General features: G+C 41.9%; 1 protein-coding gene across 1 annotated transcript; it reads left to right on the top strand.

Annotated features, from left to right (window-relative positions):
- The first annotated feature begins 779 nt into the window (after nucleotides 1–779).
- On the top strand, nucleotides 780–10,656 carry CHRNA6 (cholinergic receptor nicotinic alpha 6 subunit). The gene is made up of 6 exons (XM_009954985.2): nucleotides 780–858; nucleotides 3,229–3,368; nucleotides 4,911–4,955; nucleotides 5,685–5,794; nucleotides 5,905–6,892; nucleotides 10,534–10,656. The coding sequence occupies exons 1-6, from the start codon at nucleotides 780–782 to the stop codon at nucleotides 10,654–10,656; spliced, it is 1,485 nt and encodes a 494-aa protein (XP_009953287.2).
- Nucleotides 10,657–14,223: the final 3,567 nt, after the last annotated feature.

Below are 14,223 nucleotides of genomic sequence, written 5' to 3'. Positions count from 1 at the left end.
TTCTACTGCTCTCTTTCCACACCAGCAGTATACTGGCACAGGGATAACTGCACACAAATAAAAGGTAGAAAAATTGATGTTGCGAGCTGACTTGCCTGCCAAGAAAGAACTTAGCATGCTTAGTTGTTCTGGTTAGAAGAGAATAATAAATCTACTTGCCCTAGGTTTATTCACTTAGTATACTGTCAAGCATTTCTATCACATGATGCTGTGCTTGTTTCAAGGTTCGGGTGGTTTCTGGTAGAGGAGTTAAAACCATATAGCATCCATTTCTCCTGATGCAGAATTAATCCTCAGTCAAAAAAAATGGAGTTGTTTCATCTCTGCCTAGTCTGAGAGATTCAGTCAGGTGAGCACCAGGCAACAGCTAAAGGAGCTGCTTTTGGATTTCTTTAACCAGGGGGTGGAGGACTGAGTGAATTCCTCCTCCCTGCCTCACACTGGCCACCCTGTCTTGCCTTCCCTCTCTCTCCTGCACACTTACACATTCCCCCAGAGGCAAGGGTGCGGGTGACTGGAAATGTGAAAAGTCACCTGATAGGATGCTGCCCGACTCCCTTCTCTCTGCACAGCATAAGCTCTCCTCGCCTGCTGATAGTGGAAGCAACTCTGCAAGGCTTTGCTCTGCTCAGCAGACTGCAGAGTTTGCTGCAAATGCAAGACTGAAATCCATCTTTGTGCCACCTGCGTACTGTCGAGGGGGCTTGTATGTCTTCTTGCCTTCTGTTTCTTTCCCCAAATCTCTCTTCTCAAAAGGAAGCTCTATTCTGCTGCTAGCAATGCATCCTGAGAGGTGGCTATGTTGGTGTTACCCTGCTTTCTGTGTGTGGGCATTCATGTTCATATCCTTGATTAAAGGTAGGCTCTCTTTGATACTAGTGTCTAAAATATTTTCTAGTCACTGTCTCTGCTTCTGTTTTCCAGGAATGAATTCAATGTAAAGCTTCTACCAGCTGTTTCTAACCTGAAATCTGTAACATTGCAACAGTGTTTTAAGAGAGCTAAAGCAATGCTATTTTTCATGCATAAAACTCTTCATTTTGGTTTCATAACTAATTGAGGAACTATTTCTGGCAAAGAATGAAAATGAAATAGTTCTAGTCATTTCATTTGGTGCTTGAATTTTGCATTTGCTTAAATAATACAGGCTAAAGATGTGCATGTTTGGTACTCACACCTTCAAAAGTAAGAACTTGGTGTATTTTTCTCCACTGTTGTTTGTGATCTAAGGTTACGTATGCTGGAGTGATTCCCATGCACACCTCACTGAGGTTGAGCAGGATTTTTGCTTTTAAGATGCTACATCTTTTTTGAAAAAAAGTCTCACTTTGGCTGATGACCAAGACATGTATGAATTACAGTGCTTGTGGTAGCAAGGCATAAGGCATTGTCTTAAAGCAGCACCAATGGGATAAGTGTCTGTAACTGAAGTATAAAAATTAAAGGCCTAAATACTTGTCTGTTTCTGTTACTTTATTTTAAAACATGTCTGTTAAGAAGCTGGTAGGAAAATTTCAAATGAAACATGACTTTATACTTATCAACTTTAGTCATGAGACTTTGGTAAGAAAGTCATGTTCCCACAGTAGGGTACTTCTAGTCACAGTGCAATGGATGATGATCAGGGAATCTGAAAGGGAAATTACAATTTCCTTTTTGAATAGCACAATACATGATATACAAACATCCATACTTTACAGAGATTCATGTATCTTCTCTGGATGAAATAAAAAAAGGATGAAACAAAACATGAAGTCTTGGTAGTTTTACTAGCATTTTCTTTCCATACATGTAAGTCACCAGTAACCAACATTTCAGCTTTTAATTGTGATATCCCCTGAATCTGACTATGCTTTGTATCACCTTAGAGGCAGAAATGTAATTTTTTTTTTTTTTTTTTTTTTCAAAAACGGGGTAAGGACGGCCTAAGCATGAAAACAGTGCACTATGCTGAGACTGAGCATCTCCCTGTAGGACTTCTGTACAAGCACAGGCCCTTGTGTTCACTGAAGGAAACGTAAACTGAAAATTTATGTCCTGTGCTGTGCCAGAGACCACACTGCCTGACATAAACACCTTCTGTGTTTAATATTTGCAGTCATAAAGGCTTATCATGATTGCTTTCCTGACATATTCTAGTGCTATCTGGGACTAACGTGAAAATTTATCACCATGTATCTGAAAAAGTAATATTGTTGGCATCATCATATAGCTTCAATAGCACAGCTGGGCTTAATATGAGGATCAAGTTCCAAATCTTTGCCTTATAAAGTATTTTGAATTTAAGTGCTGAATTATAGTAGTGCATTGAAATAGTGAAATTATTCAAGAAAAATATTTTTCTGAGCTGGTATCACCGGAGTCCGCATGATTTAATCCTTCCTTTTTAAATCAAAGCCTGTAGTCTTTAGCACTGTGAAAATAACTATTTCAGGTTTGGGCTGTATGTGGCAGATTAAAAGCATTCTCCTTGGCTCTGCAGTGAGGCAGATTAGTGCCTGTCATGTAGCTTATTCCCGCTAAGCCATTCACTCTGTCCTGCATTGACTGAGGGTTACAGCTATGATCTGCTCTGTAATACAGCTCTGTATTACAAAGATGCATGCTATCTATAAGAAATCTTAGTATTTCCACCTTTATTTCTCATAGAACTTAATAAATTAACTTCCTTGCAAAGATTGTGCTATCTAAAGAGCTGAAATAGCAAACATGAGGATAAAATGTAGTCAGTTTTTAAAACTTGGAGGTATCATTATAATCACCTATCAGAAACCCTGACGTAGATTTTGATCCAGTAGTCGCAGCTTCAAGCTTTTAATTTCTGGGTAAGTATCTATGCTTTTCACAAATTCTCAGTACATGAAACTCACGAAGTTTAAAAACTCCCAAAGATTAAATCCACCGCATTTCTACTTTTTCTACTTCATACCACCTTATTCAACTTTGGTCTCATATCAGGAGAGGCCCATAGGCTAGATCCAGTTGAAAAGACTTTCCATTCAGGCCATTACCTTACACTTTGAGGAGACAGGGAGCAGTGGGCAACGTCTTGCAGGAGGATGCTTTCAACTGACAGCATACTGACAGGCCTCTTCTCTCTGTGCTTCTGTCTTGATACATGGCCACAAAAACAGGATCCAGAAATACGACATGGACTAGTATGTTATCCAGCACCTTCTTTCCCTCTTCCTTACCTCTGACATAGGTTCTCTATCTTTACCAACACAGATACCACAGCCTGTGAGTCAGAGGAACAATTATTTCACAAACTCTTCTCCCAGTACAACCAGTTCATCAGGCCAGTGGAAAATGTGTCTGATCCTGTCACGGTGTATTTTGAAGTGGCCATTACCCAGCTTACAAATGTGGTAAGACTCATTACAGAATGCTGCTGAGATTTGAGGATTGTTGCAAATGCACGCAAATTGCTAAAGCAGCAGATGTAATTGTGATGGTTGCACCTACAACTCTCATAACTGACATTGTCATGTGTGTGTATGTGTACATGCTGAGACCTTTGCTGTTCTTTCTGTCAGCTGAGTCACTCCGGTTGCTTAACCGAGCGGTTTGAACTACATAGATTCATTTGCTTACTCTGTAGCATCAAATCCCTCTGCTCAAGGCAGGAGCCTCTAGCATCCAGAGCAGCAATACTAAGTCCAAGTCCACTCTCCACAGGGTTAGCCCACTCCAGAGACACGTGGTTGTGTCCACTTTGGGTAGCATGTGGCCTAGTTCTCCTGTGGGGCCAATGTAATTTCCCAGTGGTCTTGAGAGATCAACTCTTCTTTTTTTTGCATGCTTTTTCAGTCTGTTTGTTTCAAAATAACATAAGAGACATGCAGCCTGCAGAGTGGTGTTCTGAAGCATGGAGCTGGGGATGACTGTTGTGTGTTCTGGGGCACACTGTATACAAGGGTGAGTGTGTCTGAGGTGGCAGACCTGATGGGCAGGAAGAGGGACTGTGGAAGAAGAAAAACCTAACCTTAACCCTTGCTGAAGGGTTTTTGCTCTGTGAAGCAAATTATCCACAGAACAGAGGCTGAGTTTTGATTCTGAAGTACCTAGTGAAGTGACAGGCAAACAGTGAGGAGCAATGTCCCACAGCAGCCAGGGAGCTATGTTATCTGAGAGTATAAATGAAGGCACTGGAAGGCCTCATGGTAAAGGCAGTTCTCACCTTTTGGAGTTCCTTTGTCAAAGTATTTGTTTCCATGTTACAGGTAGCTTGGCAGGTTTCAGCAGTTCTGTGTCACATTGCAGACCCTGGCTCCCAGTGTTGGCTTTGGAGAAAAAAAGGAACATCATAAGTAAACCAGTTGGATTTTCTCAAGAAAGAGTCAGGATTTTTGCAAGAACTTAAATAGTTCCACCCATGGACAGGAACCCTACAGGCCTTTCAAAATGATCTTTGTACTTAATCTTCAGTACACAATGTAGAAAATTCATCAAGGTAAAAAGAAAGTCTCCATACAACAGTGACCTAATTAGTACTGGGTGAGTGCATCTGCTCTAGAGGCTTTCGTAGAAATTCAAGAACACTGTGGTACTGATGCTGAATCCGACAAAACACATAGCCATCAGCAGAACCTTATTCCCCTGGTAGTGGTCAGAGCAAATGTAATTTTGTGTTCTCCAGGTTCTCAGGCCCCTGGCAAAACAGTGTGGGTCTTTGTCTGCCTGATATTTGTGGGGCATAATTTTTCAGTAGAGCTTTACAAATTTTTCAGCAGAGCTGCACATGACTGTGCGTAATATGTAAGCCCACTGAAAATAGCCAGAAAAAATCTAGCGTCAGTTAATGTGGAATTCTAGTTTCCATTTTATCAGAATAAGTTTGTGGCCATCTCAGGATACTGTCTGTAACTTATTTATGGAGTAAAGATGTGCATGCCTGTGTTTCTTTCCAGGATGAAGTCAACCAGATTATGGAAACAAATTTGTGGCTAAGACATGTAAGTGACTGCATTGCATTTCTCATGCATTGTGCATTGATATGATTAAATGTGTTACCTTGTAAGCTACATCTATAGAATAAGTGCTTGTTTTGTAACAAGGATTTTAAAGGTATGAATAAAGAGAAGCTCCATTAACTAAAGCCACATTTGAAAAAGTAATTTTTTTAGTGTTATTTCCAAGAAGTTACATCTCCCATCTTTCCTGGGTGATATATTCTCCTCCGGCTTCATGATCATTTGTTTATCTGGTAAATCTAGATGGATGTAGCCGTTAAAGAGTGACTAGATATGCAGCTCTGCAGTTCTGGGTCATATCCATATTGAAGATTCCAACCAAAATATTTATTAGCAAAAGGAAAATGCCTCTATTTTTCCTGATGGTTTTGGCATTTATACATAGACAAAGATCTATGTATAGAAGATCCTTAGAGGACCTAAATTGCTGAGAAAAACAAGCCAACTTCCACCAAAGTTACTTCCTTCAGGCACTGATTGTGGTCCACACAAAGCTTTCTGTAAAATTTCTTGTAGCAAATCAACGTGAGTGATGTTCATGTATGTCCAGGGTTTTTCCAGGTGATGGCCTTGTCTTTTGGACAATTGTCCCCTTCTACATGTGCTGCACTTTCAGTCTTTATCATAGCCTATCATATTACAGGAAGAACTGAGAAGCAGATATTTGCTGATAATACAAGATTTTGAAATCCTTGTCCATTCTTCTTCCAGATTTGGAATGACTACAAATTGCGATGGGATCCCAGAGAATATGATGGCATTAAATTTGTTCGGGTGCCAGCAGATAAAATTTGGAAACCAGATATTGTCTTGTATAATAAGTACGATGAACACTTTTCCATTTTACCCTTTCTCTACCCTCTTGCAGTGTCCGTGAAAGACTTTTTATTTTCGTGGTAATTTTATGTTCTTTGCTTATTTGTGTTTCTAGTGCTGTGGGAGATTTTCAAGTTGAAGGCAAGACCAAAGCCCTCCTTCGCTATGATGGAATGATCACCTGGACCCCACCAGCTATTTTTAAAAGCTCCTGTCCTATGGATATTACCTTTTTCCCATTTGACCATCAGAACTGTTCACTGAAATTTGGCTCGTGGACCTATGACAAAGCCAAAATTGATCTTCTGATCATTGGATCCAAAGTAGATATGAATGACTTCTGGGAAAATAGTGAGTGGGAAATAGTTGATGCTTCTGGCTACAAACATGACATCAAATACAACTGCTGTGAAGAGATTTACACAGACATAACGTATTCCTTTTATATCCGAAGGCTGCCAATGTTTTACACCATAAATCTGATCATTCCCTGTCTCTTCATCTCCTTCCTGACTGTTTTAGTTTTTTACCTGCCATCTGACTGTGGTGAGAAAGTGACTCTTTGCATCTCTGTGCTCCTTTCTTTGACTGTATTTTTACTGGTGATCACCGAAACCATCCCATCCACCTCTTTAGTAATTCCTCTCGTAGGTGAATATTTACTCTTCACTATGATATTTGTGACTCTGTCAATTGTCATCACCGTGTTTGTCCTGAATATACATTACAGGACTCCAACCACACACACAATGCCTAAATGGGTAAAACCCATCTTTCTTAGCTTGCTCCCCAAAGTCCTGTTGATGCAGAGACCACTAGAACAGCAGAAAAAAAATATCTTCAGAAAAAACAAGAAAGGATCAGGCAATATGTCAGGCAAGTTAAAGCACAACAAACACAAAGATACCAAATTACACAAGGAGCAGCGATGCAGTCACTGTGATAAGGCAACTGAACTCACTACCACCAAAAAAAGACGACTGAGCTGTCAGTCACTGAAATGCATGACAGAGCACATGGAGTACTCCCCAGAAGTGAAGGATGTCATTAGCAGCGTCCAGTTCATCGCAGAGAACATGAGGTCTCAAAATGAAACCAAAGAGGTAAGGGAGGTAACCACCCAGCTGGGCGTGGGACCACACTTCCAGCAAGTTGAAACATGATCTAGGAGGGCAGTGCAGAGGAACTGTAGTTGTTGGGTCTAGAGAGGAAAATTTTGAGACCTGTGAATGGGTCAAAGTTTCCTACAGAAAGGGAGGAGGTAAATCATCCATTGGGGTTGGAACAAGAAAAGCAATCTCATCATCCCCAGTGGATAATTTAAGCAGCAAGACAGTTTTAGATTAGATATGAGGCTTACCCTTCAAAGGAAAAGGAGCATCAGTCTGTTGCAGCCATGAGGAATGAACTTTGATCAGCAGTGGTCCAGGCAGAGTTGATCCTGCCATAGGGCAGGGGATAGCCTAGACAGGACCTTTCCAGGTCTCTTCCAACCCTGCTTCTGTAAATCCTCAGAAGCAACCTTCCACTGCTCACCAACTGCTCAGCCCTGGTAAGCAGTGACATGTCAATACTAAGCGTGCTTTTTGCCAAGCAGGGTGTTTTCTGTGTTAGTAATGGAACAAGCAAATTTGGGAACAGATTTTTAAAGAATGGGGCTTGTCTAGCAGTGCAGTAGTTGATCTGGGGGAGAACTATTCTCAGCCAGTGATTAATCTGCTAAAGATATTCCTTTCAGAATGCTGTTTTCTGTACTTTCTTTCAGTCTGGTGTGTTCTGATTTTTTTACAGTGATTTGACTAATTGTGCCTTCAGCAATACAGTGTTTTCAGCCATGACAAACACATGCTGAAAAAAAAGTTGAGTTTTGGGGGAATACAGCTGAATAAAAACAGACAACAGATGAATAAAGACATTAAAAACAAAGAGACTTGGCATTTGAACTAATGGATTTGCTTGTGTGAGGTTATAAATCTTTCATCCTAACTGGGATTACTGTCATAGAAAATGATGCACGTTGAAGTTTATAGAATTCTGGGGCCAGATTCTCAGATGTAAACACAAGAAACTAAAAGCAGCTCCAAGAAAGATTAACTGACATTCCCCCCACATCCAGGCCTCACAGGGAATAGGAATTGTCTGACACTTCAAGATGTTTTAAAAAAGCTTTTAGAACCTTGGCTGACATACCAGAAGGCTGTGCTGCCATTCAGTGAGATCTGGATGGGCTGGAGAGCTGGGCAGAGAGGAACATAATGAGGTTCAATACGGGCAAGTGTAGGGTCCTGCACCTGGGGAGGAATAACCCCATGCACCAGTACAGGTTGGAGGTCAACCTGCTTGAGAATAGCTCTGCAGAGAGGGACCTGGGAGTTTTGGTGGATAATGGGATGACCATGAGCCAGCAATGTGCCTTTGTGGAAAAGAAGGCCAACAGTGTCCTGGGATGCATCCAACAGGATGCATCAAGAAGAGCATGGCCAGCAGGTCAAGGGAGGTTATCCTCCCCTCTACTCTGCCCTGGTGAGTCCATGTCTGGAGTACTTGTCCAGTGCTGGGCCCCTCAGTTCAAAACAGACAGGGAACTACTGGAGAGAGTCTAGCGGAGGGCTACTAAGATGATTAGGAGGCTGGAGCATCTCTCCAATGAGGAAAGGCTGAGAGACCTGGGGCTGTTTACCCTGGAGAAGACAGAGAGGACCTTATCAATGCTTATAAATTGGATATCTAAAGGGTGAGTGTCAAGAGGATGGGCCAGTCTTTTTCATTGGTGTACAGCGAAGGGACAAGAGGCAACAGGCACAAACTGGAGCACAGAAAGTTCTGCCTGAGCATGAGGAAAATCTTCTTTACATTGAGGGTGTCAGACCACTGGAACAGGCTGCCCAGAGATTATGGAGTCTCCTTTGGAGATACTCAAAACCCACCTGGATGCACTTCTGTGTAACTTGCTCTAGGTGAACCTGCTTTGGCAGGGGAGTTGGACTAGATGACCTACCCCTACCGTTCTGTGATTCTCTGATTCTGTAATGAAACATTTATCTTTGATCTGTCAGGAAATGTTTGCTTCTGGTTTTGAAGTTTTTAGACGCTTTACGACAGCAAGATCCATTTGAAAATTAAATACTGCTGTATTTTTATTGAAAAATGCCAATACTTTGTGAGGGAAATGTTGAGCAGTGTTCTTCCTATCAGAATATTTTGTTGAAAACAGCACAAATTCCTGCAACTTCTGTGCAACCCCAAAATTACTTTTTTTCCCTTTTTCATGTCCTGCAGAGGTTTCATCTGAAAACAAAGTCCGTAACTTTCTGAATAAAGGACTACAGTTAAGGCCTAATGACTGAATTCATAGGATGAGTAGGTAATATATGCTAGCCCAAAGCAAAAGACAGGAATCTATTGGCACAGAGGAGGATGGGGATTGAGCTGACCCATGCTTAGTACCTATGCCCTTAGTGTTTTGCTTGACCTAAACATTTTAGCCATGCTCTCACTGCCGCATCAGCTGCATAAAACATATTCATGTACTATATTCAGCTGATTTCTCCAATGCACTCCAAAAAAGAGGCATATTGTGAAGCAGTCCAAATAACGTGCTACCTTGATTATACAGCTCATGATAAGTCTTCCATTGCCAGTTTTGCTGATTTGCATTTTGCAAATCTCTCCTGCCACATGAAATTGTATTCTTAGTCTGGTGTGCGCATCAGCAGCTCTGTATCTTACTTTTCAAAACACACTAGGGATGGAAAGCAGGATTTTCCATTTGAGAAAAATCCTCTTTTGGGGGAAGAAAAGGGGTTTGTTCTCACATGGGCAATGAGGAAATGATTCTGCAGACTGCTTCTGCTTCAGTCAGACATACAAAGCCATATCGGTGATACCATGCACTTGTCCTGTATCAATAAAAGCCCTTTAAAAATTGTGGCAACATTTACAGCAGCTGGAGTTCTTGCTGCATTTTCTGTCACAAGAAGTACAGCAGCAGCACCTTGGAGGAAAACATCAAGAAACGGCAAACAAGTGCAAGATCCTTAAGCAAAGAGCTCTTAGCCAGTCACTGGTTTTATATGAGTGAATGTTCTGATGCAGCAGTCTTTGTATATAGGTACATTTAAAGGACAGCAACTTCACTGAACGTGGTTCTAAGGTTTATCTCTCAGACATACAAAATCGACTCTGGCCTGATTAGCACATGACACAGTGGTTTCTCAGTCAGGGCCCTGGCTTTGCCCTATGTGTTCGACTGTCCGGTCTATGTGTCTGACTGTCCAGTTTGCTGAAATCAGTGGGGCTTGATTGGAGTGACATTGTGGTGAATCAAGCGGGACTAGTGAACTGTCTCTTGTGTGAGTTGTCAGGATAAATCCTTTGACAGGGTCTAGTGATGTGCAGCTATGGTGATTCTGCCTGTTGTTAACCCGCCCCACTCTGCACCCACCATATGATCAGGTCCTATTTGTTAATGTCAGCATCACAGCCATAGCTTGCCAACAGACTTGAATATTTAGAAAAATTCAGCAGACTAGGACAGTGTTGAATTCTCAGCCAAAAGTGCTAAATGCCCCCTCTAAAGACACTTGAAAACTGCAGCAACTATAAGCATGACAAGCAACATTCTTGACTGCATGTATGTTCTTCTTCATATTCAAAACCACAAGGCACATTTCTGCTGCATAATATCAATTTGCAATTGCGTGCTATATTACACATAGTTTATCTTTTTTTTTCTCTCTTGCAGGTGGAAGATGATTGGAAATACGTAGCTATGGTGATAGACAGAGTATTTCTCTGGGTATTTATAATCCTTTGTGTGTTTGGGACTGCAGGGCTCTTTATCCAGCCACTAATAGCAGATGCATAACTTGATCCATTGCTTTTTATCCACTTCTGTTATTGTTTCATTTTCAATTCAGAACTGTCCCCTATATTTCTCTCCTCTTACACAACTCCTCTGCTCATCGCCTCCTCAGCACCCAGCCACAGAGGAAGGGAGAAAGTGAGGGAAGGTCCTCTGGAAAAGCAAACAACCCGAAACAGAATGAGAAGACTGAATACAGGAGATGTGGTCTTTCTACGGCGGAATGCCTGGGATTTTTAGAGTGCTTGCCTGTCTTTCCCTCTGTGAGTTCAGCAATAACAATCACACTGAGGATCACAGGAGCAGATTGAAGTTACTGAGCTTTTTTTTCCCCTTCATTTCAATACAGAGGACTATTAGGATAGTTCAGTCTGAGTGCATTGCCCAAAGAGGACTCTACCTGGCTTCATTTTTCTCTCCTGATCATAAGTCTTCCTCAGCTTTGAGTTAATTTGCATTTCCTCTCTATTTCTCTCCTTGTACAACAGCTAGTCTTTGGTACGGCACTTAGATGAGATACTGCAGTCCTACTGACTGGACCAATGCTTTTTATTGTGTTTTTGTGTCACGGCAGCCAATATTCAAAATAGAAGTACAATCAAACCAATCTCTTGACCCTGTAACATTTTCAATACAGTCTAAAATAAGGGGTCCCCATCTCCTGCAATATATGTACACAAATGAGGGTCCCAGATCAACAAAGCGTGTGTTTACATTTATGTTTGAAGTCAGACAGACAAGTTGAAGACAAACTGACTTAATATTTTGCACTGCATGTAGCCTTGTAGCCTTGTAGCCTTGCTGACATCATTTGAAGCATCCTAGAGACATGAAAGAGGAATAACCTGGATGTACTATGGGAAACCAGAAAAGACCTGAACTATCTGTGGTTGCCATAAGGCATCCACATTTGAAATCTTCATACTTCTAAGACCTTTAAAAACTAGTTCATCTGCCACTTAACTTTGCATGTGACCAAAGTCCCCTTTACTTCCTGATACTTAGTGAGCTCCAGTAAGATTTCCAAGCCACATTTCTCTCATCAGGTTAACAGTGGTTCCAGTCCACTGGTTCTGCTCTGGAAACTCGTGGTTTCTCAAGCTCAGACATAAACCCAACAAGGAAGGGTTTGTCCCTGCATAGCTACCCATCACAAACAGGATTGGCTTGACAGCATTGGGTTGATCTGAGTTTTCCTGTGTTTTTAAAACCCAAGACTGACTTAGTTAACACACATCCCAGCAGGAGAGAGCTGGCTATCAGGAATCCTATGCAAAGCTGGGCACTTTGGTCCAAACAGCTCTGCAGCAATTTTCCATTTGCTGGCTCCTCATGAGTCAGTGCTGTGTACTGTGTGCAAACCTGTAACTGTAGGGACACTTCCTCTGGGCCTGAGGCTGCTGCTGTATAACCAGCTTCCCAGTCCTAGTGCACTTAATCCTGAAACACTTTTTAGATGTGCGCCTGATGTGGTTTCTATACTATGCAGACAGTTTACTCTCGGGTCCCTTGTCTGTTTAGATTCCTATTGGTTTTTTGCTGAAGGATTCTTCTCTAAAAGGCACTGTTCCAATTAAACCAAATGGCTTCAAGAGTAAAAAGCCCTTCTCCCTTATAGGAGGCTCTAAATTTAACTGTACAGTGTCAATGCAGTTTTCAGTGTCTGCCGTGTATCAGTCTCTGCCTTGAACATCACCAGTCTTTGGAAAGTGTTACTCCCTGTTTCTGAAGTCTCTGACTAGCCTTTTACTCTTTTTTTGATGCCCCATAATAAAGCAAATAGAATTGAGTAAATGTATATGTGAGAGGTAAAGGTGGGATGACAAGAATATAACAGTCTTAATCCCATAGTTTAAATATTAGAGTCATGATTTTCTAGAAGAAAACCATATTTTCTGTAATCCCCCTGAATGTTGCATAGTTATGTAGTGACAGACAGACAGACATATGAACAAGCATGATTTGTTTTGTCAGCCTGTCAATTAAATATCACTCCTGGGATATACTTTCTTGAAGAATTTGTGGTTTTTTAAGAAACTCCCTGCTGTGCAGTGTCTTTAGAGATGCTACTAAATGACATTTGCTATGCTGGCTCTTTAATCAGAAAGGAGGGGAGGGGAAAGAAAGCAAACTTGGAAAGGAGAGCTGCATTCTGAGCCTGAAAGCTTTCTACAGGAAAGACATTTGACTGACAGTGTTCACAGTTGCACTCTATGACCTTACAAATAACGAAAATATTGTGGCTGAAGGTGTACTGCATTGGTGACTTAGGCATGACAGCTACTACCCCACAGACAGTGAGCTGATTTTAGCAAAATCCCTGGCTTTTTACCAAAGCATTCACAATCGTAAAGCTCCTCATCTCCGGTTAGGAGACCTCTGTGCCCCAGCACCAGCTCCCTGTCTTTGTCATTTACAGCGCTATACACCTCTCTGTCTTGCCTCTGGACCTCAAACACAGGGTTTGGGACAGTATAGCTCATCAGCCAGATATCCTAAGAAAGTAAGATTTACAAAGTGATGTTCTGTCTCTTTCCCCTTCCTTCCCCCCACCCAGTAACCTTTGGATCCTTCTTTTACCATTTTCAGCTGTATTTGGCATATTCACAACTGCGAACCTTACGTATTCCTGTCAGCTTTGTGAAAGTAGCTGGCTGATTAGAGAGAGCGGAGATGGGGAACACAATAAGCATCTCACCTTGGAGAAAGCTGCAGTAGGGGCCCACCTCTGAGCAGACATGGAAGAACCCACACAAATGTGACATTTTTGCTTGCCCCAACTCTTGTTGGGGGACCTTCTAACTGAAATACCAAGAAAAGTTTCAGCCAGAGCTGGTGCCATCCCAGACACTGAGTTGGGTCACACACTACACACAACCACAGTAAAAGTACCCCTGTTCATTGCAGGGCACACAGAGTGGTGTGTCTATTCTCAACCCAACAGCTCCAAAGCCACATCAGTAACATCCCTCATTATACCTCCTAGTGATAACTGTAGCACTAGCAGTGAGAAATCTCCTTCCCTTGAATGTGGTGGCATCCATGAATTTTAAAAACAAAGAAGCAATTCAACAGCTCAACCAGCTCATTACATTCTCTTCCCAAGGGAGGCATCTTTCCACTTTCCCCCCACTACAAGGTTCAGAGGACATATCTATCATATCAGTGTCTTGATGAATGGCTGATACACAGTGTCCTGCCAAGCAGTGCCAAGGCCCAGAAATCAAGGCAGCACATTTTGAGGCACTAGTAAGGCAGAGGGCTGCTGTTTTGGGTTTTTTAGGATTTGCAATTTGCAATGTCGTCATCACAGGCAGGGCACATGGAGCAGAGGGAAGGAGCCCATCAGAGGACTCTCTGCCCAAATGTCCTCCCTAGTTGGGTTTTTCAATGGTAGGCCAGACTATGGGACATGATGAACGCATTTGTGAGCTAGTGGCAAAGAGGCCCAGGGAAACTCAGGAGCAGTCAGCGCAAAGAAATAATGAGTAGTGAGACTACAGATGTAGCAGTCCCAGATGCAAAGCCAGGAAGACCAGAGGCTGAAAGCCATACCTGTGCAGTGTTCAT

This window comes from Leptosomus discolor, chromosome Z (genome assembly GCF_034619465.1).
Source record: "Leptosomus discolor isolate bLepDis1 chromosome Z, bLepDis1.hap2, whole genome shotgun sequence".
Classification (NCBI taxonomy): domain Eukaryota; kingdom Metazoa; phylum Chordata; class Aves; order Leptosomiformes; family Leptosomidae; genus Leptosomus; species Leptosomus discolor.
This window is presented reverse-complemented; position numbering and strand designations above follow the sequence as displayed.

What these genes read in the sequence shown, in the direction of transcription:
- CHRNA6 (XM_009954985.2), top strand. Translation starts at nt 780, where the DNA reads ATGCATCCTGAGAGGTGGCTATGTTGGTGTTACCCTGCTTTCTGTGTG. An exon ending in CAAATTTGTGGCTAAGACAT is followed by an intron (nt 4,956 to 5,684) that starts GTAAGTGACTGC and finishes TTCTTCTTCCAG; the next exon opens with ATTTGGAATGACTACAAATT. An exon ending in CTCAAAATGAAACCAAAGAG is followed by an intron (nt 6,893 to 10,533) that starts GTAAGGGAGGTA and finishes TCTCTCTTGCAG; the next exon opens with GTGGAAGATGATTGGAAATA.